Consider the following 26,251-nt stretch of genomic DNA (forward strand, 5'->3'; position numbering starts at 1 on the left):
ACTTGGGATGCATCCAAGGGCATTCAAGGAGCTGACTGGACAGTATCTACCCAGTCCCTGGAAGGAAGATGGAGACAATATTCTCAGGAACCTTCTCTAAATGCATGAAAGGCAAGAAGGGGATTGGGAGCAGCTGACATGGTTTTACTGAGGACAAATGATGCCTCACCAACCTCATTGCTTTCCATGAGGAGTTGACAGGCACTGTGGGAACAGGAGGGGCACTGCCTGGGGTGTGCCGTGACTTTAGCAAGACCTTTGACATAGCCTCATGGGTGCACACACATGCGCACCCATAGGCAGACGAAGCTATGCACACTCACAGGCATGGACACGCACAAATATGTGTGCCGTTGGGGAATTTTTATTGTACCATTTGAGGCAAGTTAAACACTTGCCTATGCTTAGAGTTAAAAAAAAAAAAAAAAAAAAAACGAAAAAAAACCCCCAACAAACGACCACCAAATGATCAATCTATTGGCCAGAGTCCTATCACCATAAGCAGTTCTACAAGGAATCTGCAAAGATGAGTCAGAAGCCAATTCCTTATATACACTGGCAGAAGCACAGGTGCCAACTGTCATAAGTGATCTCCCTAAGGGTGCCGTGGGGGTGTGGGACCAGTCCCAGCTCTGTAAAGGGAATGGTGCCTCAGTGATCAGTATTCACAGGGCAGCAGAGTGTGGCACACCTGGGACAAGCCAGACTCCCCACAGGCTGCAAACACTGAGGCTGGAACACCTGAAATTATAATAACTGATCCCAGTAAGAAAGGCACTCTGCCTCTTCAAAGCATTCCTTAAAAATGTCATTTGTTAGTGCCAGGACTAGAAAGAAAGAGATGATAATATAGGTAACCTTACATCCCTCGAGACGCTGGGAACACTGAGCAGATCCCATTCACAGAAGCGTTGCTCCATTTTGGTCCGTTGAGTTTTAGAGCATTTTCTTCAAAGGAAACAGTTCCATTCATCATTTCAACTGTCAAACGCCACAACTCTGCCAGTTGTTTATTGCATGTGAAAAACTACGAGCAGCTTTCCCATCCTTGTTTCTTAGGGTGGAAACCAAGGGGTTGAGCAGGGGAGTAAGAATGATGCAAAGAAGAGCCACTGCTCTGCCTAGCGACCCTTTGGAGGGGGCTCCCATGTACGTGGAGACACACGTGCCATAGAAACTGGCCACAGCAGTGAAATGGGAAGCACGGGTTGAGGCAGCTCAGTGCCTGCCTTCTGCACAGCAGAGCCACAGGATGATTCTTGCTCTGCACCTGTAGAGAAGTGAGGATGAAGTGGAAGCAGCAGAGGGTCACCTCACCAATACTGAATGTGATGACATCCTTGTTGGCAGAAGTGCCAGCACAAGCCATGTCCAGGAGGAGGGGTGGCAGATGACTGAACTGGTGCATGTGCCTGGGTGCACAGTAAACCAAGTGGGACGTGATCTTCTCATTCCCCTGCATGCTCTTTATGAGAGCAATTTGATCTCCCTCAGAAATACACCGTTTCACTGTCCTCATTTCTGTGCTGACTGCCCACAGTTCCCACAGGTTTAGCTCCAGTTTCCAGCCTCAATTCATTCAGCAGAATGAGTGACTTTTCCCTGCTGATGCCTCCAGGCCATGGCCCGAGATTTGGTGATGGAGGAAAGAGGTCACCCCAAAGCCTGTTCCCTGCATTACCACTCCTGCTATTCTGCGGAGCCAATCATCTTCTGGAACTCCACACCCACTACCCAACCACCCCAGCACAGCTCCGGCCATAGCAAGAGGAACACCCTTCCTCAAAAGCTCATAGGGCTGCTGCCCCCTCAGGGCCTCCTGCCTTTCTGGGCGTCCATGAGCAGAGGCAGAGAGGGCAACGCCTGATGCTCATTGGCAGCAGAGCAGCCCGGGATGCCTTCCTCAGCTCCAAGGGATGGTTCCCAAAAGAGAAGCCCCTGCAAGCCATACCAACCTCCCACTCCTCTGAGAATGGAGACGGGTCTCCTTGTGCTCTCAATCCCTTCCATCCCTTCTCCTTTGGAAGCCAGGCAGTGTCCCTAGAGGGAAGGACCACGTGGACGCCAGGCTTGAATGCAACAGAACTTTAATGATTCAAAAGAGGGAAACAAAGTCATTCCACATGGAGGCCACCAATGCGTGGGGCCCCAAGGGCAGCTGTGAGTCTGCTGTCCTTGGCTATGGAGAAGTTCCCACATCATGTCTGTCATCCTGGCCCACAGAAGGAGATGAGACAGACAGTCCCTACCAGGCTGGCATTAGGGGGACAAGGGGATCCAAAGCAAACAAGGAAAAGGGAGAGAAAGGCAAAGCCATTCCGCTGTGTTGAAAACAACACTCAAAAGATCAATCCGCTGCCCAGCACCGTGTTCTGAGTTCCTCAGGGAGCCTCTTCTTGGGGCTTTCCTATAATCTTTATCAGAGGAGGGACCTTCTTCCATAGTAGCGGCTGGTAATGCCAGAGAGGTCACAGCACCCAGAGGTGATGGGCACTCCATCACAGCTGAGGATGCTGCCAACGGCAGCGGAGGTGGAGGATCCCACAACGGTGTTCTGTGGGAAGGAGCTGAGGATGGGGCCAGGCAGGGTCACCACCACGGGAGAGGGCTCGATGACAACGGTGGAGTTCTGGCACTGCCTGACACAGGGCTCATTGCAGCTGTTGGCCAGAGGTGTTGGGCCACAGGGCCGGCAGGGCAGGCACTGGTTGTAGCAGGACATGTCTCTAAGGGTAGAGGTGCACCTGGCAGAGAAGCAGGGAGGAAAGCGAGCACAAGGGTGGGTGAGGAGCAGCCTGGTTACCCTGTCACAAAGGATCTAAGGCCACTACTGAGTGGAGAGATGGAAGCTGTGTTAAGGAGCCACATTGTTATCAATGGTCTACAAATTGGAGCCTGGCCCATGGAGGGTCTCGTAATTTGTAAACCAGGGCCACCACAGCTACATCCCAGCTACTCTCTTTGCAGAACTTCCCCACACTTCCCTCTAGCATGACAGGGAGCTCCAGGACACAGAAAAGAAGAGAGGCAATACCAGCTGAGAGGTCCATCGAGGAGAGATCTCACTTTGGAAGAGGAGGAGAAGGAGCTGCAGACTCACCTGGTTCCCAAGGAGAAGGAGGCCAGAGAAGTGCAGGAGAGAGCAGGGACTTGGGCTGGCTTTTATACCTGCCCTTCATTGCCGCAGCACCAGAGGCATCCTTTGCGGAGGTAACAATTTTTGCACAAGCTCATCTTGAATGCAATCCATCACAGCTAATGATATGGGCTGTGCTTTGGTCTCCTGCACTGCTGCCTTTTAATTTCCAGAGTTGTACCATACCCATTCCTCAATCAAAGATTCCTGTGATCACTGGGATGAAAGGCCCCAGGATTTCCAGGGCAGGAACGCAGCAGTGCAAGGCAGAAGACTCAGTTCAAGTGCTGAGTGGGTCCAGAGGAGGCAAGTGACACCAGCCTGGGTCACTTCAGTGGGGCTGTTTGGTGTCGTTCTCTGGAAGAAGCTCCAGCCGTCCTCCGCTGGCAGCCCAAGTGCTCCCGCACATGAGGAAGTGACACTTCCATCTCTTTCGTTCCCTCCTCAGCTCACCCCGGTGGTCACTTGTTGTTGCCCCCCCAGGTGTGTGCGTTGTGCTATTAGGTTTTTGACCCCATCCTGCCTAACACTGTCTTCAGGAAAAAACTGTGGCCTGTTTTGACTCGTCCCCACTCTGTGCAGTCTGTGAGTACACAAGTAAAGACATAGGAATGCCTGGGGCCTTGTCCTTTCCCAAATGCTCTAACCCTGCCACAGTTGTCCCCAGGTGTTGTCAGCAGGATCCACACCTGGGTGTGTTCCTGCATCTGTTCTTCTCATCTGTGCTTTACGAGCAGCTGTGTTAGCGTGGATGAATGTGGAATCACAAATTAGTGTATAATTTCATGGTGGCCTGCATGAGACCGTGTGTGCATGTGTGTCCTTGTGTGTCCCTCCTCAAGAAGCAATATGCTGCTCATGACAGGGACATTCTCTGTTGCTCTCTCCATGAGCACCAGAGAGCAGCAGATTCCCAGATTCAGAAGGCACCTGAGTGCAGCTGAGTGGTGATGGCACCAGCCTGCTGGAGATGTGTCCAGGGAAGAGGCACTGAAATGCAGCCCCTGCCTCCTGACACCTCCTTCTCCTGCCCCTCCAAAGCTTCTGCCAATTTCAGGCCACAAGAACAGTTTCACTCCTGTTTGACTCCTTAGTTTAATTCATATTAGCAATATTGGGAGCTCCTCAGCATGGTTGGCAGTCCCCGCTCCCTGCCTCTCCAGGCCAGGACACAGTTCCTTTCCCCAGTATTAGAGAGTTCAAAAGGATGGGGATTGCTTTCTGGGCAAGGAGAAAGGATGAGGGATCTTGTCCACCATGTGCTGGCCATCCCTGAGTGGATCTGCTTCCAAAGCACTATTGACTGTGTCTGGGATGGGACATAGCCCTCTCTCATGCCCAAGCCAATGCCAAACGTACTTGTGCTCTTCACAGGCGTGGTGCTGTGCCCGGCAGGGGCTGAGACCTTTTCCCAAACAGGTCCTGAATGAAAGGAACACAGAGTCTGATATCACTGCGCTGTGATTGGAAGAACAGACTCTGTGGATTTCATAGGAGAAGCCAAAGAACTGATGACAGCTTTGATGTTCATGCCCATAATGAACACTAGTGTCGGTGGTGTCTGGGGTGGGACACGGTCCTCTCTCATGTCCATGTCAATGCCAAATGGGCTTGTTCAGCACATTGACCTGATGCCATGTCAGGCAGGGGCTGAGACCTTGGATCAAACAGGTCCTGAATGAAAGGAACATGAAGCCTGACATCGCTGTGCTGTGAGTGGAAGGACAGACCCTGTGGCTTGCACAGGGAAAGCCAAAGGGCTGACAACTGCTTTGGTCTTACAGCCTACAAGGACCTTCATGTCCCACACTGGAATCTCAGTCTGAGTGCCCAGCAACTGCCGCAGGAGGGTACAGACATTAGATTTGAGGCCACATCCACCAAAGCCTAGTGCTGTCCCACAGGGGTTTCCAAAAGGGACCCTCTTTCCGACACGGGGTGTCAAGGGTGTATGGAGTTCCTGAGCCCATCTCCCCTCCTGAATGTTTGTCTTCCTGGACTCAGGCCCAACCAGGAGACAGTGTAGCCAAGGCTTCCCCCTTCCCTTTCATGTACTTTGGTGAGCTCATTGCCAGGGAGCTCTGCTGGGACAGCTCAGCCAGGGATGACTTCCCTCTCTGTGGAGCTGCTTCTGAGTCGAGACTCTAGTGTAGTTGAGGGCAAAGCTCATTGCTTTCTCAGGAGGTGATGGGCACTGTGGACAAGAAAAGGCAGTGGAGATGAGTATCTAGAGTATAGCAGGACCTCTGACAGCCTCTCCTGTCCTTTTTATGACCTAACTGGAGGTAATTGGGCTCAATAAGAGGATGGTAAGGTAAGAGTGGAATGTCGGTCAGAAAGAGTTGTGAGCAGTGGTGCAAAGCCCAGCTGGCAGACACGACCTTGTGGGGTCCCACAGGGATCAGCAGTAGCACCAACACTTCCTAATGTTTTCATGTACAGTAGTGGGAAGGTCAGCACTTCCTGCAAGTTTGGGGATGATGCCCAAGTACAGGGAAGAGGCAGGACACTGATCTCTGTAAGCCAAATTGTTCCCAGCAGGTCCATGAAGTACCTGTTTCAAGGAAACCGAGAAGGTGGCCTAGACTCTGGAAGCACCCAATGGCAGGAGTAGAGGCAATGGACAGCAGCTGGCGCATGTCGAGCTCAAATTCAGTAATGGGCTAAAAGAATTGAGGACAGGAATAGATTTCCCTGGGGGTTTCTGCAATCTCCATCCTGGAGTGGCCTGATATAATGGGAATCAATAATGGGAACTGTTCAATGCAGGTGTTGGTCTAGATGACCTCTGAAGATCTCTTCTCACCTACATTCTGACACTGGGATTCCCCACCACCCCTGCCCTCCCTGACCCCTGCCCACCCATGGAGGACAGGGAGAGTCCATTTCCCAGTTGGGCAAAGTGCTCCCCGTGCCGGGGAGAGCCCCTGAGCGCTCTGAGCCCAGGTGAGCCCCCGAGCGGCGCCGGCACAGAGCTGAGCTCCGGGGCGGAGCTGGCGGCGGCGGAGAGGAGAGGAGGCGGTGGAGAGGAGGCGGAGCGGCCGGAGCAGAGAGCCGGGGCTGGCGGGGGGCAGCGAGGTGTGGGCGGCGGAGCGGCGGGATGCGGCGGTGCCGGGGCGCAGGGCTGTCGGGGCTGGCCGCGCTGCTGCTGGGTGCGTGGGGCTGGCGGTAGTGGATGGGTCCAGGGCTGTGCCCGGCGTGTTCCCCGGGGAGCCCAGCGCCAACTCTTCCCTCTCCTTCTTCAGCCTCTCTTTCCCGCTCCTGGCTCTCTGCCATCTTTTATGCCTCCGAGCCTCCTCTTGCTATTTTCCCCATGTCCTCACCGTTTCGATCGGTAGACCTGCTTTGCATTCACCTTTGCATGTCTATTTTTGCATGCACCCTCTCCTTCCCCTGTGCATTCTGCAGTTCTTATTGCCCTGAAGATTGTCCTCTATCCTTTGCTGTAACACACACTTCCCCTCCTGGTCCTCTCTCGCCATCCATCCACCCACCCACCCACCTGACTTTTATCTAATCTCCGCATGCATAAATTTCAACTTCACTCCCTGCCTTCTCTCATGCCTTCAGACACCCACACCCGGGTCACTCTCCATTTGTGTTGATAGGCCCATACTGCCATCTCTTCCTGTCCTGTGTCCCTGCCACTGTTCCTGACAATTCCTCTGCTAGAAGAGCCATCACAGCTGGACCACCTTTAACAGCTGTCGTCCTTTCCTTCTCCTTTCTCAGCAGCAGCTGCAGGAGGAGCCCAGGTACAGCAGCAGCAGACGGTAGAGACCCCCGAGGGCACTGGCATCAACATAAATTGCTCGCACCCCAATATAAACTCTTACGACTTCAAACACTGGTACACTCAGCTGCCAGGACGAGGCCCTGCATTGCTCATGCGCACACTTGAAGATTCGAAAGAGCTGCGGGACCCGCCGGGGCGGCTGTGGGTGTCGGCAGACCGCCGCTCCAGCGCCCTGTGGCTCGCCCGGCCCCGGCGCGGGGGCCGCGCTCGGGTATTACTGCGCCCTGGGAGACACGGGGAGAGGAGCCGGGGCTGCGGCCGGGCAGGAACCGGCGCGGGCGGGGCCGGGCGTGTGTGTCGGGGTCGGGAGGACAGCCCCGGGCGGGCCCGCCAGGGGGCGATGCCGCCTCGCCCCAACCGGCTCCAGCTGGCCCCGAGCCCCGGGCCGCTTCCCCCGCCCGACTGGGTCCGGCCCCGGCAGCGGCAACCCCGCACGCCCAGAGGGACGCACAGAGAAATCCCCCGCCACACTGCCGCCGCCGCCAGGGCAGGAATGGCGCCCGGAGCGCTGGCCGTGTCCGGCGGGGACCGGCAAGGAGCGATGGCAGCCGCCGGCCCCACTGGCGCCCGGCCAGGAGCCGCGCCTTCCTGCACCGCACAGGGCGGCAGGCGGCAGAGATCCTCCTGCCCACGGGCAGCCGCCCAGCCCTCGCTGCTGCCGCACGGACCGCCCACTGCTGCTGCTCCATGGGCAGGTGCTGGGGATCTCTTTCCACCCCACTCAACGTTGCCAGGCACTCTTAGAAGAGAAAGACCCAACTGCTACAGTGCCCTCTCAAGCCCTTGCTCTGAAACCACAACCACAAGTGGTTTCTTGCTGGGAACTTTGTCAATCCGCTCAGCTACACAATTACATCCTGTACCCTCCAGCTTCACACTGCTTCTAGTGTTGCAAAGGCATCCTGTGGAGCTTGCAGTTCTACTCCGGCACCAACTTGAGAAAGAGATACTCATTGTCACAGACACCTTCAAGTGTCTCCTGCAGTGCCTGGTGATCGGAACATAGAGCTTGGGGCACCAGATTCCCCTTAACCTCAGATTGAGAGCCTTTGGTGTTGAAGGGAAGTCCAGGAGACAGGAGAGAAGCCAGAGCTGGGCACTAGCTGAAAGACACATCTGAGACTCAAGGTCAGACTCAGGAGGGAGCCCCAAAAGAGATGTGCTAAGTTACCCCATGGGGCTGAAGGTCTGTGGGGAGAGCTGAAAGGGGGCTTCTGGGCATGGGGTCCTGGGCCCAGCTAGTCCCCGGTGAGGCCTGTGTGGCTGTAGGAGCTGAGAGAGCTGGGACAATCCGTGTTCAGAGGCTTCAGGGGCAGAGAGGAAAGGCTCAGGTCTCTTCCCTGCCTCAGCTGGGGCCTGTAGTGGCAGCCATAATTGTATTCCAAGGGAACTCCTGGCAGTTTTGCAGTCATTGGAGAGAAGAGGGGAGCCCACTGTCCTTCTGAAATGGCCTCGACTGAACAACAGGACAGTAAAGGCCTTGTGGGAGCGTGGCTGTGAATGGGGGCTGGTGTGCGAATAACGTGCTTCCTGCAGTCCCTGCCAACTGTGTGAGAAAGGCCCTGGGTGAGAAGAGGCAGAGGAGCCCTGCTCCAGGCAGCAGACACCAGAAGACATGAAAATCAAGTAGGCCTTTTGCTTGCCTGGGTATTGAGGTTCTGGGGCCCAGGGTGGGAGAAGCATGTGGAGGCTGTGTGTAATGTGGGTAAGTGAAGGGACACAGAAGGACTGCCTGCACAACAGAGAGCTGTGTTGCCATGCCAGAGTGAGGCAGTGTGTCTGTCCCTGTGCAGCTGGTTTCTGGAGCAGATGCTCTTCACAGAGATGTTTCTCTTCAGGTTCCTCCTCTATGGGCAGAGGAGAAGGGAAAGAGTGTGTGACACCTGGGTCCAAGGCACTTCAGTGTGTGCCTGGTCCTCTCTCCATCCAGACAGTCCAGGGACAGGGTGGACATGGGTGGGTGCAGGGGTGCCTTCTCCCTCTCCTGCAGAGCTGGGTGCAGGCCTGTGCAGCTGGCTAGGTGGTGGGTGTCAGGAGAAGTTCTCAAGGGATCTTTGTTCTTTAGATGGCCACTACTTAAACCATGATTCTTTTATGTCTCTAGAGAGCTGCCTTGTGGTAGAGGTCGGGGGAAAGGCCCAAAGAGGCCTGGCTGGAGCAGCAGGGAGAGAGTTTTGCTCCACCCTCTGGGCTGTGGTTTGGAGGCCTCTTTGATCAGGCAGAGGAGTAGAAGAGGTGAAGGTGCAAGCCTCAGGTCCCTCATGCTCGCAGGTCCCTGGGCACCCCCTGAAGAGAGAGCGTGACATGGTCCTGATTTTCCTGTCAGCCCTGGTGGGACTGGCTGACTTTGGTGAGATGTGACTTTCAGGCTGGGGAGATTGAGGCAAGAGTTTGTGCATCTGGTGGTGGAAGGGAGGAGATGTGAGTGCTGACTGCCGAGGACACCCGGGAGTGTATCCGTAGGGAGATCAGGGGCTGCATATGGGTACAGCAAATAATCTGGGAGATGTCAGGAGTAATGGGCATCAAAGGAGGAACAAGACCTCACCTGAACTTTGCAGCTGCTCAGCATTCCTGAATGTGCTGCTAATACATATTAAGCCTGAAAAGAGGGAAAGGTGCTGGGGAATGGACCAACGTGGCATAGAGCGGCTTCTCTGCTGTTTGTATTGGATACAATGCTACCAATCTCTGTAGGGATGGTCATAAACAAGAAGCTGCAGAATAAACAAGGGCAAACAGCTAGCCGTTTCTGAAGCTAGGAAAAGTGAGATGGACAGTGGGGACAGTGAGCAAACTGATGAAGTGGTAGATGGACAGGTCCATTGGCAAGCAAAGCTGAAAGCTCTTCCTGGCTTTACAGGTCATGCCCAAAAGGACTCTGTGCTCCAGTTCCCAGCAGAAATGACCATCCAGGCGGGACACAAGGCAACGCGGCCTTGCAATTTCTCCACCAGCGATTCCAATCCCTACGCCTTCTGGTACCAGCAGAGCCAGACCCAGTCCCTTCAGATGCTGCTACGAGTAAGCAAGTACAGAGCTCGCAAGGCATCAGGGAGGTTCTCCTCCACACTGTCTGCAAAGGACTCCCAGGTGCTTCTGCATGTGCGAGACACCGAGCTCCAGGACAGCGCTGCCTATTTCTGTGCACTGAGCCCACACTGGTGCCCACAGCTGGCAGCAGTGCACAGAAACGTGGGAGTGCTCTGAGGAGCAGTTCCCTCCCTGCCACTGCTTGCATGGAGCTCTGAGCTCAGACTGCCCAGCAGTGGCACCTGGGGCTGTGGTGAGGGTGGGCCTCTGCCTCCCCAGCCTGTGCTGCTGTGAAGCACATGCCAATGTGACTTTTACAGCTGTGTCTAGATCCAGGGTCTTTGCTGGTGAATAGAACCAAAGAAACCTGACTTGGGGCAGGCCCATTGGAGGCTAAACCATAAAGAAGCCAAACCAGGCTTGTAAATGCCCTCTGTTTAAAATAGCTGGTGTACTGGAGTGAGTCCGCAGGGCAAGTAACCTAGATGTTCAGTATGGATTCAATCATCTCAATGGAGAGCTCTACACTCAGGTGAAATCCGTCCCACACTGATCTTTGCCAATCTCATTGAAGTGTTTCCACAACAAAGCCCAAAATGGGTGGAATGATGGATTGTTAAAAACTGATGTGGGGTTTCAGATGTGGAAATGTCCTGAGACATCTAGCATGAAGCATAGTGATTTGCATATTTTTAATTAGAAAGAACAAAGTACCTCCAGATACTGGATAGGGGGAAGGAAGAGGAGTGTAAATTTTGTTGACTGCCTTCTGTTAGAAGTAATGGCTTTTGAGATACCAGACATTGCCAAATTTTCTGTTGAACCAGAGCATGACTCTCTGAAACAGCCCCAAGAGTGGGACATAAATCCTTCCAGAAAATGTCAAACTAAACATAGAAATACATGCCCCTTTCCTAAAGCAGTGAGCCAGCTGCTAAAAATCATTTAGGGGGCACAGGTGAATCCCTGACAAAATGAAGCACTTGGCAACCTGGAATTCAAACCTGTGGGAGGACTACTCTTCCAGTGTTCTGTTGGAGAGCTGCTTCTGGATGGTATTTGTGAGCCTTTCCAAGTGGTGGTCTTTAGAGCACTGGGAGGCATTCTGAGTTTACCCAGGAGGGAACAGAGGGAGGTGGGAGCATTAGAATTGAGGTGCAGCCCAGCCTAAGGTGGCTGTGAGGTGGATGAAATGGGCTCAGTGGGGAACTGGTGGCTTCTCACTACCTGTGATGCCCAGGTGCAGTTACACTTTGGTGAGAACCTTCTGCAGGGTGGAAACCGTGGGAGGGAGGGGATGAACCTCTTTGGTCCCACTGAGACCCTTTGAAAAGCCACTTCACTTGTTCTGGAAGGCCCACCACAGAGCTTGCTTCACATCTTTGTTCCTGAGTGTGTAAATGAAGGGGTTCAACACAGGAGTTACAGCTGTGTGAAAGGTGTTCATGAGTTTGTTCAGATCCAGGGAGTTCTGGGCCGATGGCTTGACGCACAGGAACATGGTGGAGCCATACCAGACTGTGATAACACTGAGGTGGGCGGAGGAAGTGGAAAATGCCTTTTTTTGATAATGAGCTGACATGATTCTGAGCATGGAAGAGGTGATGTACACGTAGGAGAGCTGGGTAACCACACAGGGCGCCACCAGAACAGTTTAGGAGGCAAGGATTGTTGCTAGCTCCATGGGCCACATGTCACTGCAGGAGAGGGCGAGGCAGGAATCTATATCACAGAGGAAATGATTGATGACATGTGGCCCACAGAACATCAGCCTGGATGTCAGAAAGGCCAGCAGCGAGACGGACAGAAAGCCTCCCAGCCAGGAGCTGAGCGCCAGCCGAGCAGAGAGGACACTGCTGATGAGGGAGCTGTATCTCAAGGGGTAGCGTATGGCTAAGTAGTGGTCATAGGCCATGACAGACAAGAGAAAACACTGAGTGGAGCCTAGGGAGAGAAGAAAGAACAACTGGAGGATGCAGACGTTGAAGGAGATGGTCTGGCTACTCCCCAGCATGACTCCTATGGCTTTGGGAACAACACGAGTAGTGTGCCAGATCTCCAGAAAGGGGAGATTACGGAGGAGAAAGTACATTGGGGTACAGACGTTGCTGTTCATCCACATGAGAGCCATGATGGATGCATTGCATGTTACTCTCAGGGAGCACGTCAGTGCAAATACCACCACAAGGGAGACCCAGAAATGCCACGTGCCTGGCAAGCCAAGAAAAATGAATTCTTCCACAGTTGTCCCATTTGCAGTGTGTTCCCAAGGATTGAGGTTCATTTGCAAAGACAGGAATGTTTCTGTGAGCGTCTGCATGCCTGTGCTGGTCCTTCAGATGCCACTAGGAGTGAAACTAGAGCAAATGATGCCTCATCAACCTCATTGCTTTCTATGTGGACATGAGAGGCACTGTGGGAAGGGGAGGGGTACTGCCTGGGGTGTACCTTGATTTCGTCAAGACCTTTGACCTACCTTCATGGGTGCACACACATGCACACCCATGCGCACACAGAGGTATGCAGACTCACAGGCATGCACATGCACAATTACGAATATACAGACCAGTCACACACATTTATACCCTCCTCCATGTGTGTATGTGTATGGCGGTGTGCTCTCCCCCTTTCCCCACCTCGGCTGCTGCTCAAGCCATAACCATCAGTGGGAGTTGTGATGAGTTGCACCTGGACTTTGAGGGATGGCTGGCAACACAGTCAAAACACTGTCTGGAGTGGGGACCTAGCTATTTTGTTCCCATGCGAATATGACTATAGGACAACTCTCTTACTCTATAAATAGTGGACTGCGTGCCAGGATCTCCCCTCGAGTGGGGACACCCACTTAAGGTTCTTCTCCTCGAGGCCGAGAGGTTCCTTGCCGCAACAGATTCTTGGTAAGTGACTAATAGCATGCTAAACTTTGAAATCTTAGCTAAGTGATATAAAGGATTGATTGCCATATATAATCTTTTAGACATAAACCGTTGAGCAAGTCTGGGACTAGGGCTGCATCCAGCCACGCCCAGACTCCTCTCTGAGAAGGAGTTTAGAAAGCAAGGGGGTCCTTACTGAACCTCCTGACTCAACGGGAGGGTTTCCCTGACAGCTTGTCTGACCCTGTCCTCTATGCAGTAAATAAACAAGTGTACCCTTCTACTGAAGCTCGTAAAATACTGTTGCATTCACTACTAACTTTGTTAAATTACTGTTTCATATAAATAAATATTTCACTATTTCTCTCTTACGAGTGAAGTTAATCACTCCCCCCATGACAGTCTGCGAAAACACATACACATGGATACAATTGCCAGAACACATACCCACAGAGAACATTGGTGCACGCTCACATTTGCATGTGTATTACCACAGGCACACACATGTATGTGTGAATGTGTTGTCCCAAATCTGGGTTCTTTACCCGGTGTGCAAGCCAATAACACACATAGCAGAGATATTTCCAAGTTTATTCCATTACTGCGCAGAAACGGAGTGCTCGTTCCAAGGGAGCACATCTTAGTTTCAAAAATTTCCCTTTTCATACACTGATTATTACATATTCTAATAATTGATACATATTCATTGTTATTCTCTTTAATGATTGGTCAAGGTTTCTTTGCTTCCTTTATGTATTGGTATGCAGACTCTGTCCTCTTCGTCTGTGCTTCTCTTTTAAATAGGTGGTATCAATGGGTCGGTGGTCACGGTCTCCCCCTACCAAAATTACCTTTTAACTACTTCTCCTCTAATCTTAGATTAATCATGTCAAGTTACTATTTCTCTATAATTAATGAAACATGGTTGGCGCTGTATAGATGGCTTCTAGCAGCAGCGGCAGGTTCCCTTGGTTGCTTCAGATACATGCTATATTTCACTTTTCAAGTTAATATCAATTTTACTACAAGTGCACACATGAGTACAGCGAGAGGAACATGTACACAACCACGATCATGCACACACACCACTGAGAACCAGGACTCCTGACACCAGCTCTCAGCCCCTCTAGAGGAATCTAGGCCAGTCCTTCAGACCCTACAGGTAAGGAAGGAATCAGCCCTGCATGCTCTGTATCAGAGCAATATGATCTCCCTCAGAAATATACCATTTCACTGTCCCCGTTTCTGTGATGACTACCCTCAGCTCCCACAGGCTTAGCTCCGGTTTCCAGCCTCAACACATTCGGCAACATGGATGACAATTCCCTGCTACTCCTCCCGATGCCTACTGGCCATGGCCCCTGGATTGGGCGATGGAGGGGAGAGGAAGGTGGAATGGCAGCTATGGGCCATCCCAAGGGCTGTTTCCTGCTTAACCGCTCCTGCCATTCTGCAGAACAAATCATCTTCTGTAGCCCCACACTGACCCTCTGACAGCCCAGAGCAGCTCTGGCCATAGCAAGAGGAAGGCCCTTCCTCAAGAGCTCATGGGGCTGCTGACACCTCAGGGACTCCTGCCTTTCTGGACATTTGTGGGCAGAGATAACAGCAAGGCAAGGCCTGATGGTCACTGGCAGGAGAGCAGACCAGGATATCTTCCTCAGCTTCAAGGGTTGGTGCCCAAAACAGGAGCCACTACAGGCTGTCCCAGCCTCCCACTCCTCTGAGAATGGAGACGTGTCTCCTTGTGCTCTAACCCCCTTCCACCCCAGAGCAACACCTTTCTCCTTTGGTAGCTTGGGGAGTGTCCACAGAGGGAAGGACCACATGGAGGCCAGGCTTGAATGCAGCAGAAGTTTAATGAGTCCAAAGAGGGAGACAAAGTCACTCCAGGTGGGGGCCGCCAGTTCATGGAGCCCCACGGGCAGCAGCAGAGGCTCTGTTGTCCTTGGCCGTGCAGAAGTTCTTGCATGCTGTCTGTCTGCCTGCCTGCCCCATAGAGGGAGAGGAGACAGCAGGTCCCTACCAGGCTGGCATTAGTAGCACCTTACTGCCAAGGGGAACTGAAGCAGTCAAAGAAAAGGGAGAGAAAAGCAAAGCTCTTCAGCTACACCAAAAACACATCCTAAATCTCGATCCCTTGCCCAGCATCATGTTCTGCATTGCTCGAGATGTCTCCCTGGGGCTTTCCCAGCATCTTTATCAGAGGAGGCACCTTCTGCCACAGTAGCGGCTGGAAATGCCAGAGAGGTCACAGCACCCAGAGGTGATGGGCACTCCATCACAGCTGAGGATGCTGCCAACAGCAGCGGAGGTGGAGGATCCCACAACGGTGTTCTGTGGGAAGGAGCTGAGGATGGGGCCAGGCAGGGTCACCACCACAGGAGGAGGCTCAATGACAACACTGGAGTTCTGGCACTGCCTGATGCAGGGCTCATTGCAGCTGTTGGCCAGTGGGGTGGGGCCACAGGGCCGGCAGGGCTGGCACTGGTTGTAGCAGGACATGTCTCAAGGGCCTGGAGGTGCACCTGCAGAGGATCAAGGAGGAAACAGAGCACAAGGGTGGGTGAGGAGCAGCCTTGTTACCCCCTCAGAAAGGAGCCAAGGCCACTACTGATTGGGGAGCTGGAATCTTGGCCAGGAGACACACAGTCTTCATCACCCTACAAAGAGTAGCCTGGCCCATGGAAGGTGTCTCCTAGAGCATAAACCAAAAGCCCTGTCCGCCACCACTCAGCTTGTCTCTAAGCAGACCTTCTCCCTGCTTTCCCCTAGCATGACAAGAAGACGCAAACCGAAGGATGGAGAGAGACAATATCAGCTGAGAGGTCCATCGAGGAGAGATCTCACTTTGGAAGAGGAGGAGAAGGAGCTGCAGACTCACCTGGTCCCCAAGGAGAAGAAGGCCAGAGAAGTGGAGGAGAGAGCAGGGACTTGGGCTGGCTTTTATACCTGCCCTTCATTGACGCAGCACCAGAGGCATCCTTTGCAGAGGTAACAATTTTTGCACAAGCTCATCTTGAGTGCAAACCATTGCAGCTAATGATATGGGCTGTGCTTTGGTTTCCTGCACTGCTGCCTTTTCATTTCCAGAGTTGTTCCATGCCCATTCCCCATTCCCCATTCCCCAGTGAAGGCTTCCTGTCATCAGTGGGATGAAAGGCCCCAGGATTTCCAGGGCAGGAATGCAGCAGTGTGGGCAGAAGACTCAGATCAAGTGCTGGACAGGTTCAGAGCAGATGACAATAGCCTGGGTCACTCTGCTCATCTCGCCTCATCTCACCCCAATGGTCACTTACTGTTGCTTCCCCAGATGTATGTGTTGCACTGCCAGGTTTTCACCCCACCCTGCCTAATACTGCCCGGTTCCCAGGGGTCCTCAGAAGAATCCATGGTTCATGGTGTTCCTATGTGTGTTCTTGTCTTTTGTGTACTTGTAAGCAGCCAGGTTTTTGTGAATGCACATGGGAACACAAATTTTTGCATGATTCCATGCCAGCGTGCCTGAGCCTGTGTGTATGTGTCGTTGTGTGTCACTCATCAAGAGGGCATGTGCTGGTTATGGCAGGGATACTGTCCGCTGCTCTATCCATGAGCACCACAGAGCAGCATGTTCCCCGGGGCAAAAGGAGCCCGAGTGCAGCTGAGCGGTGATGGCACCAGCCTGCTGGAGATGTGTCCAGGGAAGAGGCACTGAAATGTAGCCCCTGCCTCCTGACACCTCCTTCTCCTGCCCCTGCAGAGCTCACACTCTGCTGCTGCCTATTTCAGGCCACAACGAGGATGGTTTCACTCCATTTTGGATCCTTAGTTGAATTCAGTGTGACACTATTTAGAGTTCCTCAGCACGGCCTCTCCAGGCCAGGGCACAGCTGCTCTCCCCAATGCTAGAGAGTTCAAAGGATGCGGATTGCATTCTGGGCAAGGAGAAAGGCTGAGCAATCCTGCCCACCTTGTGCTGGCTGCCCCTGAGTGCACTTCTTTCCAATGCAGTGTCGGTGGTGTCGGGGGTGGGACATGGCTCTCTCTCATGTCCATGTCAATGCCAAACGTATTTATGTAGCTTATCAACCTGGTGCGGGGACAGGCAGGGGCTGAGACCTTGGATCAAACAGGTCCTGAATGAAAGGAACATGAAGCCTGACATTGCTGTGCTGTGAGTGGAAGGACAGACCCTGCGGCTTGCACAGGAAAGCCAAAGAACTAATGACCACTTTGGACTTCAGCCAATAAGGTCCCTCATGTCCCACATTGGAATCTCAGTCTGAGCCCAGCAACTGTCCCTGGGAGGGAAGGGACAGTGGATTCAAGACCACATCCCCCAAAGCCAGCTACTGTCCCACAGGGCTGTCCAGTATAGACCCTCTTTCTGACAAGGGCTGTGCCCAGTGGGGAAATTTTCTAAGGCCATCTCCCCTCCTGAATATCGGTCGCCCTGTGCTCACATCAAGCTTGGAGACAGTACAGCCAAGGGCTTTCCCCCTTGCCTTTGAGAGACCTTAGTGAGATCAGAGGCAGGGAGCTCTGCTGGGAGAGCTCAGCCAGGGCAGGTTCCCCTCTCCGTGGAGCTGCTGTTTCTGAGCTGAGGCTCTAGTGTAGCCACGATAGCTGACTGTTCCTTTTCTATTGCTACCTGAGAGCATCCAGCAGAACCCCGTGCCCTTCCCTTCCACATCTGGTTTTAAATGTCCAAGTTTTGTCCAAGAATGTCCGAGACATATTCGAGAAAATAAGAGTACTGTTAAAATAGCAAGCACTTGACCTCCAAACCTTCCTGCCATGCCCTGCTGCTGTGCCATTTGCCCTCCCCTTGGCTCCTTCCAGGCCACCAGCGTCCCCGTGGCTGAGGTGCCCGTGCCGGGGACAGCCCGTGCCCGCCCTCCCTCACAGCCGGTGTAGCTGCGGGCAGCTCCGCTCCGGCCGGTCTCTGCCCCGGTGCCGCCTTCCTGCTCAGGGCGCAGGGCTGAGCCCCGGGGCGGAACTGGCGGAGGCGGAGAGGAGAGTAGAGGAGGCGGCGGAGAGAAGGGGGCGTGGCAGGAGCAGAAAGCCGAGGCTGGCGGCGGGCAGCGAGGCACGGGCGGCGGAGCGGCGGGATGCAGCGGTACCGGCGCGCAGGGCTGTCGGGGCTGGCCGTGCTGCTGCTGGGTGTGTGGGGCTGGTGGCGGCAGGCAGTGGGCTGTGTGTTACCAGCGCTGGAGCCGGGGCTCTCCTGCTCCTTCTCGAACCTTATTCCCCCTCTGTTCTCCTTTCTACAGACATCCCTTCTGCCCTCAATGAGGACATTCCCTCCCAGATGACCTGTCTCACTCTGTTACTCCATCCATCCATCCATCCATCCATCCATCCATCCATCCATCCATCCATTCCTCCCAGTCCATATCTTTTCCTTATTCCTTTCTCCTCGTCTTTATTCTGTTCTTCCAAACATCCCTCCTACATTCTTGTCTCCAACCAAGCACTCTCAGAGAAATTTTCTCTCCATACTTTGTTCTCTGAACATATCCCCATCATCAGTGACCTGTCTTCTCCCCTCTCCTGGTGCATGACATTTCCTGCTGAAGCAAAGTGATTCTTCTTTTCTTCTTGGCAGTGGCTGCAGGCAGAACCCAGGTGCAGCAAGAGCCGTTGGCAGAGACCACCGAGGGCGCCGGCATCAGCATCAACTGCTCCCACCCCAACATAAAGATCACCTACTTCATCCACTGGTACCGTCAGCTCCTGGGCCGAGGCCCTGCATACCTCGTGAGCAGCCTAAAAGACTCCAAAGAGCTGCGGGACCCGCCGGGGCGGCTGTGGGTGTCGGCAGACCGCCGCTCCAGCGCCCTGTGGCTCGCCCGGCCCCGGCGCGGCGACGCGGCGGTGTATTACTGTGCCGTGGGTCTCCCACGGGGAGAGGAGCCGGGGCTGCGGCCGGGCAGGAACCGTCGCGGGCGGGGCCGGGCGTGTGTGTTGTGGGCGGAGGAACAGCCCTGGGCGGGCCCGCCAGGGGGCGCTGCGCTCCGCCCGCCGGGTCCCCTCCGGACAACCGGAAGGGGTTTCACAGTTCGTTCCCCTGGAAAAGCTCAGATATACAATGGAAAACTGAGTCCGCCAGCTACAGAATTTCAGACACCTGCCCAAATGTTCCTGCTAGTGTTACAAAGTCATTGCATGGGGTCAGAAGTTGAAGCTCCCCAGCGGCAGGAGAAGGGCATGTTGAGGTCAGAGGCACCTTCAAACGCTCCCCACAGGGGCTCAGTGGTGAGACCAGGAGCTTCTTTGACAGGATTCAGCACCTTGGCAGCTGGGGCCCAGGAGACAGGGTAAACCGCTTGGCCTGGACACACTGAGCGCAGCCTCAAGGCATGCCAGGTTTCTCCTTGAGGGATGAGTCAGAAAGGGATTTGCTGAGTTGCCCTCAGGGGCTGGAGGTCTGAAGGGAATGAGAGCTGGCAGGAGGCCTCTGGTAAGAGGCTGTGGGCTCCAGCCAGGCCCCGGGGAACTCTGTGTGACTCAAGCAGCTGACAGAGGTGGTCAAACCCATGGGCAGAGGCTTCCAAGGCACAGAGTGAAGGATCTGTCTTGCTCCCTGTCCCCGTCCCCTGCGCCATGGGGCTTCCCCCACCTGACCGGAACCGGCATCAGCACCAGCACTGGGCGTGGCATCAGCATCCACCATGGCCCCAGCACCGGCATCACCGGGTCCTCCTTGGAGTCAGTGCCTGGGCTCAGCCCCATTTCTCATCAATGGCTCCTGTGGATCTGTGCTCCTGAAGGCAGCGGACAGCCCCTTGGTCAGCAGACACATGGAGACTGAGATGCTCAGTGCAAGGCAGGGAGGGGAGTGTGGTGTTTCCTACAAGATTCTCTTGCTTCCCCATAAAGTGCTCCCAGTGTTCTGGGTAACGTGGCATCCTCTGGCCTGTCCGTAAAGGCCTGACAGCTTTGTCTCAGAAATGCCTCACAGACGTAGAATAAGTTGCAATGGCAGTCATCCACCCCAGCGAACCATAAATGTTTGTAAGAGCTCCTTCAAGTTCTCTTTACTGTGGCCTACCACCTGCTCCTCAGCCCTGTCAGGGCCAGACGTTCACCTGGGCTGTAGTGGTTCCCTTGCTTTGCAGCAGTGCTTGATTTTATTCCTCTGACACCAATGGAGACAAAGAATTCACCCCAGAACACCTTTGGATCCTCCCTCTTGCCTAGGTAGCTGATTCCTTCTGGACATGACAAAGCTGTTTCAAACAGGGCAGTACGTTGCCCCAAAGGAAACACCAATATAGTCAAACAGGGGGACCTCCCCAGGGGGCACATGCTTCTGCTTGTCTTTGTCTTCTCCGTGCATCTCCTAATCATAGTGGGAATAGCCTCATGGTTGTCACCGCAGGATCCTGAGGTAGCTCTTCCTTGGCTGGTTTTCCTTCTTGGAGATCTGCTGTGCCACCACCGTTGTCCCCAGATGCTGGAGGCATTCCATCATTTGTGTTTCCTGCTTTCCTTTTCCCACTTCTTCCTAGGTATGACTGAGTTCCTGATCCTCTCAGCCACGTCCTTTGATCATTCTGTCACCATATGCAAGCTGCTCGGTGAAAAATGCTGTCACGACAAAGAAAGTCTGCTTCCTGCCAGCACTGGGAGCACGCACAGTCGGCTTTATGGTCATCTTTGCCCAGGTGGCTCTGCTGCTGCAGTGCCCTTTCTGCACCAAGAAGGTTGTTGACCAGTTCTACCGAGATGCTGGGCCAGCAGGATCATGGCCTGTTTGGGTTGGGTTGACCTTGGCTGGCTGCCAGGTGCCCACCAAGCTGCTCTGTCACCCCCACTCCTCAGGAGGACGGGGGGAGAAAAGAAGACGAAACAAGAGAGAACAAGCTCATGTGTTGAGAGAAGGACAAGGAGATCACTCAGCCATTACTGTCACGGGCAATACAGGCTTGACTTGGGGAAATCAATTTAATGTATTGACAATCAAATCCGAGTAGGATAACAGAAAATAACAAATCTAACAGCACCTTCCCCCCACCCCTCTCTTCTTCACAAGCTCAACTTCACTCCTGACTTCTCTACTTCCTCCTCCCAAGCATCTCAGGGGGAAGGGGAACGGGGGGTGCAGTCCGTTCATAACGCTTCTTCTCTGCCACTCCTTCCTTCTCGTGCTCTTCCTCTGCTCCAATGTGGAGTCCTTCCCATGGGAGACTTTGTGAACCGCTCCAACACAGGCCCTTCCCATGGATTGCAGTTCTTCATGAACTGCTCCAGCATGGGCCCTTTCCATGGTCTGCAGTCCTTCAGGCACAGATTGTTGCAGTGTGGGTCCCCCGCAGGGCCACAGGTTCCGCCAGAAAACCTGCTGCAGTGTGGGGTCCTCTCCATGGGGCCACAGGTCCTGCCAGCAGCCTGGTCCAGCGTGGGGTCTCCATGGAGTCACAGCTTCCTTCAGGGCACATCTACCTGCTGTGGTGTGGGGTCCTCCATGGGCTGCAAGTGGATATCTGCTCCACCTCTAACCTCCATGGGCTGCAGGGGGACAGCCTGCGTCCCCATGGTCTTCACCATGAACTACAGGGGAATCTCTGCTCTGCGCCTGGAGCACCTCTTCCCACTCCTTCTTCACTGACATTGGTGTCTGCAGGGCTGTTTCTCTCACCTATTCTCACTCCTCTCTTCCAGCTGCTCTTGCGCAACTGTTTTTTCCCTTCTTAAATATGTTAGCATAGAGGTCCTACCACTATCGCTGGATGGCTCCGATTTAGTCAGTGGCGGACCTGTCTTGGAGCTGGCTGGAGCTGGTTCTGTTCAACATGGGACAGATGCAACTTCTGTCATCTTCTCACAGAAGCCACCCCTGCAGCCTCCCTGATACCAAACCCTTGTCCAATAAACCAGATACAGTCCACCCCTCGCCTCTGTGAATCGCATATTTGAGAATTGTCCTTAATAGATGCATTCATCACACAATCTACAATGTTCACAAACTTCTCTTACATCAACAAAAAAGAATTCCTCACACCAAAATTGAAATAACACCATCACAACACCCACTAAGGTGGGCAATTTACACACACTCCACGCCCCGTCCCTCCACAACAATGACATCAGCAGCAATTCCCCACAATTATTCCACTCTCTGGTCTCTAGCAATGTTTAGTCCATGTTCCAGGGTTCCCCAGGGCTCAATTTCAGGGCCAGTCCTCTTTAATGGTTTCATAAATGATCTGGAGGCAGGAATCAAATGTACCTTGAGTAAGTTTGCCAACGATACTAAACCAGGAGGAGCTGTGGACTCCCTTGAGGGTAGAGAGGCCTCGTAGAGAGATCCGGGTAAACCAGAGCACTGGGCAATCACCAGCCATATGAAAAGCAACAAGATCAAGTGACAGATTCCTCACCTGGGATGAGGTAATCCTGGTTACACATGCAAACCGGGGGATGAGAGGCTGGAGAGCAGCCCCGTGGAAAGAGGTCAGAGGGTTTGGGTCGATGGCAAGTTGAATATGAGTCACCAGTGTGCCCTGGCAGCCAAAAGGGCCAACAGTGTGCTGGGGTGCATCAAGCCCAGCGTAGCTCGCTGTTTTTGGGAGATGATTGTCCCACTCTACACTGCACTAGTGTGGCCCCACCTCGAGTCCTGTGTGCAGTTATGGGCGCCTCAACTTAAGAAGGACAGCAAACTATTGGAGTGTGTCCAAGAGAACGGTGATCAAGATGGTGAAAGGTCTCGAGGGCAAGACTTAGGAGGAGTGGCTGAGGTCACTTGGTAGGTTCAGCTTGGAGAAGAGAAGGCTGAGGGGTGACCTCATTGCAGTCCACAATTTCCTCAAGGAGGGGCAGTGGAAGGGCAGGTGCTGATCTCCTCTTTCTGGTGACCAGTGACAGGACACATAGAAATGGTATGAAGCTGCATCAGAGAAGCTCAGATTGAACATTAGGAAAAGGTTCTTCACTGAAAGGGAGATCGGTCACTGGAACAAGCTCCCCAGGGAAGTAGTCACAGCACCAAGCCTGTCAGAGTTGAAGGAACGTATGGATGATGCTCTTAGTCATATGGTTTAGTTTTAGGTAGTCCTGCAAGCAGCAGGGAGTTGGACGCGATGATCCTTATGAGTCCCTTCCAACTCGGGATATTCTACGGTGCTATGACATGCCAGCACACATAAAAATACATGTGCATATACATCCAGTTACACGGGAACCCCTGTGCAGGCACACACACACACACGTTCACCCCTGAGACTTGTCACCACATAAGTGTTCACATGTGCTTATACACACGTGCACCTATATATATATGCAAGCTCCTGTACAAACACAGATAATGTGTTCGTCTGCTCACATGTATGCCCACAGACATACAAAGGCACGCACACTGACAACACACACACACTTACCTCCACACCTGCAAAAATGTGTGTGGACACAAACACATGCACAGACATAAACAGAAATGTCCTCGTTCACACGCACGCTGGCAGACACTCACTCTCACGTGTGCATTTGCAAATGCCCACACAAATGCAAATACAGAGGCACAAATATGCCTCCAGGTGCAGACAGATGCATATGCACATGAGGAAGCCCAGCCTCTCCCCACACTCTGAGAAGCAGGACTCCACGGGCAGCTCTCTGCCCCTGTGCCCCTGAGGCAAGTCCTTGAAAGCCTACTGCTAAGAAGACACATGAGGCGCCAGCCACTGTTGGTGGATTTAGTGACAGCAGAGGGCTTTTGGGCTTTTGTGCGTTGGCCAGTAGTTCAACTGATTGTGTTCTCATTACAGGAAAGAGAGAAGGTGTATTGAGGTCCAAGCAGTGGGGTCTTTTTTTTGAAATTCAACCATGTTCACATACCAATTCAGTCCATGAGAGACAAAGTCAAAGCTCAAGACCATCCCTATTGCTGCAGCTCCAGGCATTCTCCACTTTACAAGTCAAAATGATCCCAACGTTTTGCAAGCTCCGGCCCATCCCTGGTGATTGCCGTAAGGCAGTTGTGGAGGTCTGGGACCAGTTCCAGGTTCAATGCAGGGAGAGGTGCTGCCCTGACACGCTCACATGGCAGCAAAGGGTTGTGTGCGGGGAGTGAGCCCCATGGCCTGCAGCTGCAAATGCTGGGGCTGGGACACCAGAGAGGAAGCTGGCTTGATGAAGTTGCCTTAAGATAAATACCATCTCTTCAAAAGACAAACTAATATTAATTAGCAGGTGGCATCAGGAGGAGATTTCAAGCTGCCTGAGCCAAGCCCCAACATCTGTCAGTGAACGTGGCTCATTTGAGCTCAGGGAGCTGCTCTGCTGAGGTGACCATCTCCTCATCTGCTTTTAGCACTGGAGCAGCCAGGAGAGCCAGAGGAGTGGTGGCAGAAGGCTGTGCCTAGCACTGCACAGGCACCGGGAGGACAAGCCCTGAGAACCTCCCAGAAAGGTTGGCATTTTCCAAGGGTCCTCACCTGGCCTGGAAGGCTCCCATTCAGGTCCCCCCAACTGGGACCTGCCTCCCTTGGAAGGAGTCCCTCTCCCAGCTGTGCTCTGCAAGTGCAGCATCAGGAAGCAAGGTGCCAGACAAACGGTTTTTTCCAGCTTTGACAAACATGCAGGTATGGCCTGCTCTGAGCAAGCTCTTGAAATTGGTGACCTGCAGAGGTGCTGTCCAACCTAAATTATGCTATGGAAAGAGTAAAGACAGTTGGGTTAGTTGGTTTGTTAAATGCTAAAAGTAAGGAGAGGACAAATGGAGATCCTACCTGTGTTGAGGAAAGTGAGAATGGAAGAGCTATGGTCAAGTGGAAGGACCGTCTCTTTGGGTTTGAGTGTGTTTTTTTCCCCAATGAGCTTGAGATGGGAACGATTTATGAGATGGGATGGGAAGTGTGGCAGGAAACTTGATTTGTTGGTTCCTGAGACATCTTCTTTTGGACAGAGGAAGAAAGTGCCCAGTGCCTCGTTGGGCTGAGTAGGGCAGCTGGTGTCTGCAGGGTGTGGGGGTGTTGACCGTTGTGTTTCTGAGACCTGCGGGTTTGGGTATGCTGAAAGGAGCTTGGGACTAGACACCATGCAGGAGCCAGGAGAGGCCAACCCAGCCAAGGGCTTGAGGATGGAGAGAGAGAGGACACAGGCATCAGGGAAGGAGACACTCCCAACACGTTGCAGAGGGGGATGTGTCAGAGAGGTGGGTCACCAGGTGCAGGCCTATCCCCCTTTAACCCCTCACCTTGCAAAGGCAGAAGCTGTTGACTGCAGGAGCAACACGCGCCAGTACTGGGGAAGAGAAAACCGCAGCACAGGCATTTGAGATGTGCTAAGAACAAGCATTTTCTCCTCCCCATTTCATTCTTTGTTCCCCTTGCAGAGCCATTTCCGGCAGCTCTGCTCTCTCGGGGCTCTTGGTGGGGACGTGTGGGTTTTCTAAGTCTGTCCCACACATGCAAGAGGATCGGTCTCAGCACACACATCAGGTATCTCATCCTCTCTGCCTTCCTGAGGCAACCACTGGGTAAGGATTGTCTTTGACTGGAGGCATGATTCCTCTTCTTCCCAGGACACCCACACCCCCTCAACACGTCTCTGCGGGGAGCTGCTCTTGAATTATGGGCAAATGCACCTGCTTTCTCAAGATACTGCTACATAGAGAAAAGATGAGACCAAGAAGAAAGAGCTCCTCTCCTGACCATCATAGACCCCTTGCTTTCCTTTTCTCTTGCCACCCATCCACCTCTCTCTGCACCTCTCTTCTGACCTCTCTGAGCCCAGTGTTTCACAGACATACCATTGCAGAAGCTCTTTTCTATCTTGGTAGTACACCTTTCCTGACCTTGTACTTGTGTTTTGACACACAGGGTTTTTTGAAAGCTGATGCAGGGACATGAAAGCTCTCATGCCACTCACGCTCTTAGGGTGTCCCAGTCTCTCTCCAGGCTGGTGCATGTCATGCAGCTTGCCTGGACTGTCCATTCCTCCTGCAAGTCCTCAGTGCCTGGGCTTTCTTTTCCCTCCCTACCTTGACTTCGGAGCCTCCTGAGAGGACAGGGAATGGGGAGCAGCATGAAAGTGCTCACAGGTGTTTCCATGATCTCTCACCATGCTGGAGGTGACCTGGAGCCAGCACAGGAGGGCCAGGCACCACAGGCTCTTCCCTGGACACTCCAGGCAGCAGGAGAGTGGAAATTAAAAGTGTGGGTGAAAGCACAGCTCTCCTCTGGGGGTATCCCTGTGTGAGGTAGTTGGCATTACTGTGTTGTGAGATCCACGCTGAGCTGAGGTGTGAGGCTGCCTGCTCAAAGATACCGCCTTGCTGTACCCATCCATGGGGCTAGTGCTGCAGAGAAAGGAAAAGGGAGCCTGCTCCTCTGACATTTTGCATCTCCTCTTGTTTTGCATTTCAGAGTCTTTCCCTGCACAGTTACTGACCCTCTTTTTCTTCCAGGCACCATGGGATAG

The 26,251-nt window shown here is 53.4% G+C and overlaps 2 protein-coding genes, 1 pseudogene and 1 gene segment (V, D, J or C); 1 reads left to right on the top strand and 3 right to left on the bottom strand.

Annotated features, from left to right (window-relative positions):
* Positions 1–2,419: 2,419 nt before the first annotated feature.
* On the bottom strand, positions 2,420–2,722 carry LOC141732603 (feather keratin Cos1-1/Cos1-3/Cos2-1-like). Its single transcript, XM_074561873.1, has one exon. It carries the CDS (start codon positions 2,720–2,722, stop codon positions 2,420–2,422), a length of 303 nt encoding a protein of 100 aa, XP_074417974.1.
* Positions 2,723–11,304: 8,582 nt separating this feature from the next.
* Positions 11,305–12,285, bottom strand: LOC141732689 (olfactory receptor 6F1-like; annotated as a pseudogene).
* Positions 12,286–15,043: 2,758 nt separating this feature from the next.
* On the bottom strand, positions 15,044–15,346 carry LOC141732604 (feather keratin Cos2-3-like). Its single transcript, XM_074561874.1, has one exon. It carries the CDS (start codon positions 15,344–15,346, stop codon positions 15,044–15,046), a length of 303 nt encoding a protein of 100 aa, XP_074417975.1.
* Positions 15,347–17,934: 2,588 nt separating this feature from the next.
* LOC141732605 (T cell receptor alpha variable 7-like) lies at positions 17,935–26,251 on the top strand. The segment is given in 6 exon segments: positions 17,935–17,986; positions 18,432–18,719; positions 20,338–20,406; positions 24,141–24,239; positions 24,322–24,411; positions 26,238–26,251. Coding segments are annotated over 6 exon segments (612 nt in total).

The sequence above is a fragment of the Larus michahellis genome, chromosome 18 (assembly GCF_964199755.1).
Source record: "Larus michahellis chromosome 18, bLarMic1.1, whole genome shotgun sequence".
Classification (NCBI taxonomy): Eukaryota; Metazoa; Chordata; class Aves; order Charadriiformes; family Laridae; genus Larus; species Larus michahellis.

What these genes read in the sequence shown, in the direction of transcription:
- LOC141732603 (XM_074561873.1), bottom strand. Translation starts at nt 2,722, where the DNA reads ATGTCCTGCTACAACCAGTGCCTGCCCTGCCGGCCCTGTGGCCCAACA.
- LOC141732604 (XM_074561874.1), bottom strand. Translation starts at nt 15,346, where the DNA reads ATGTCCTGCTACAACCAGTGCCAGCCCTGCCGGCCCTGTGGCCCCACC.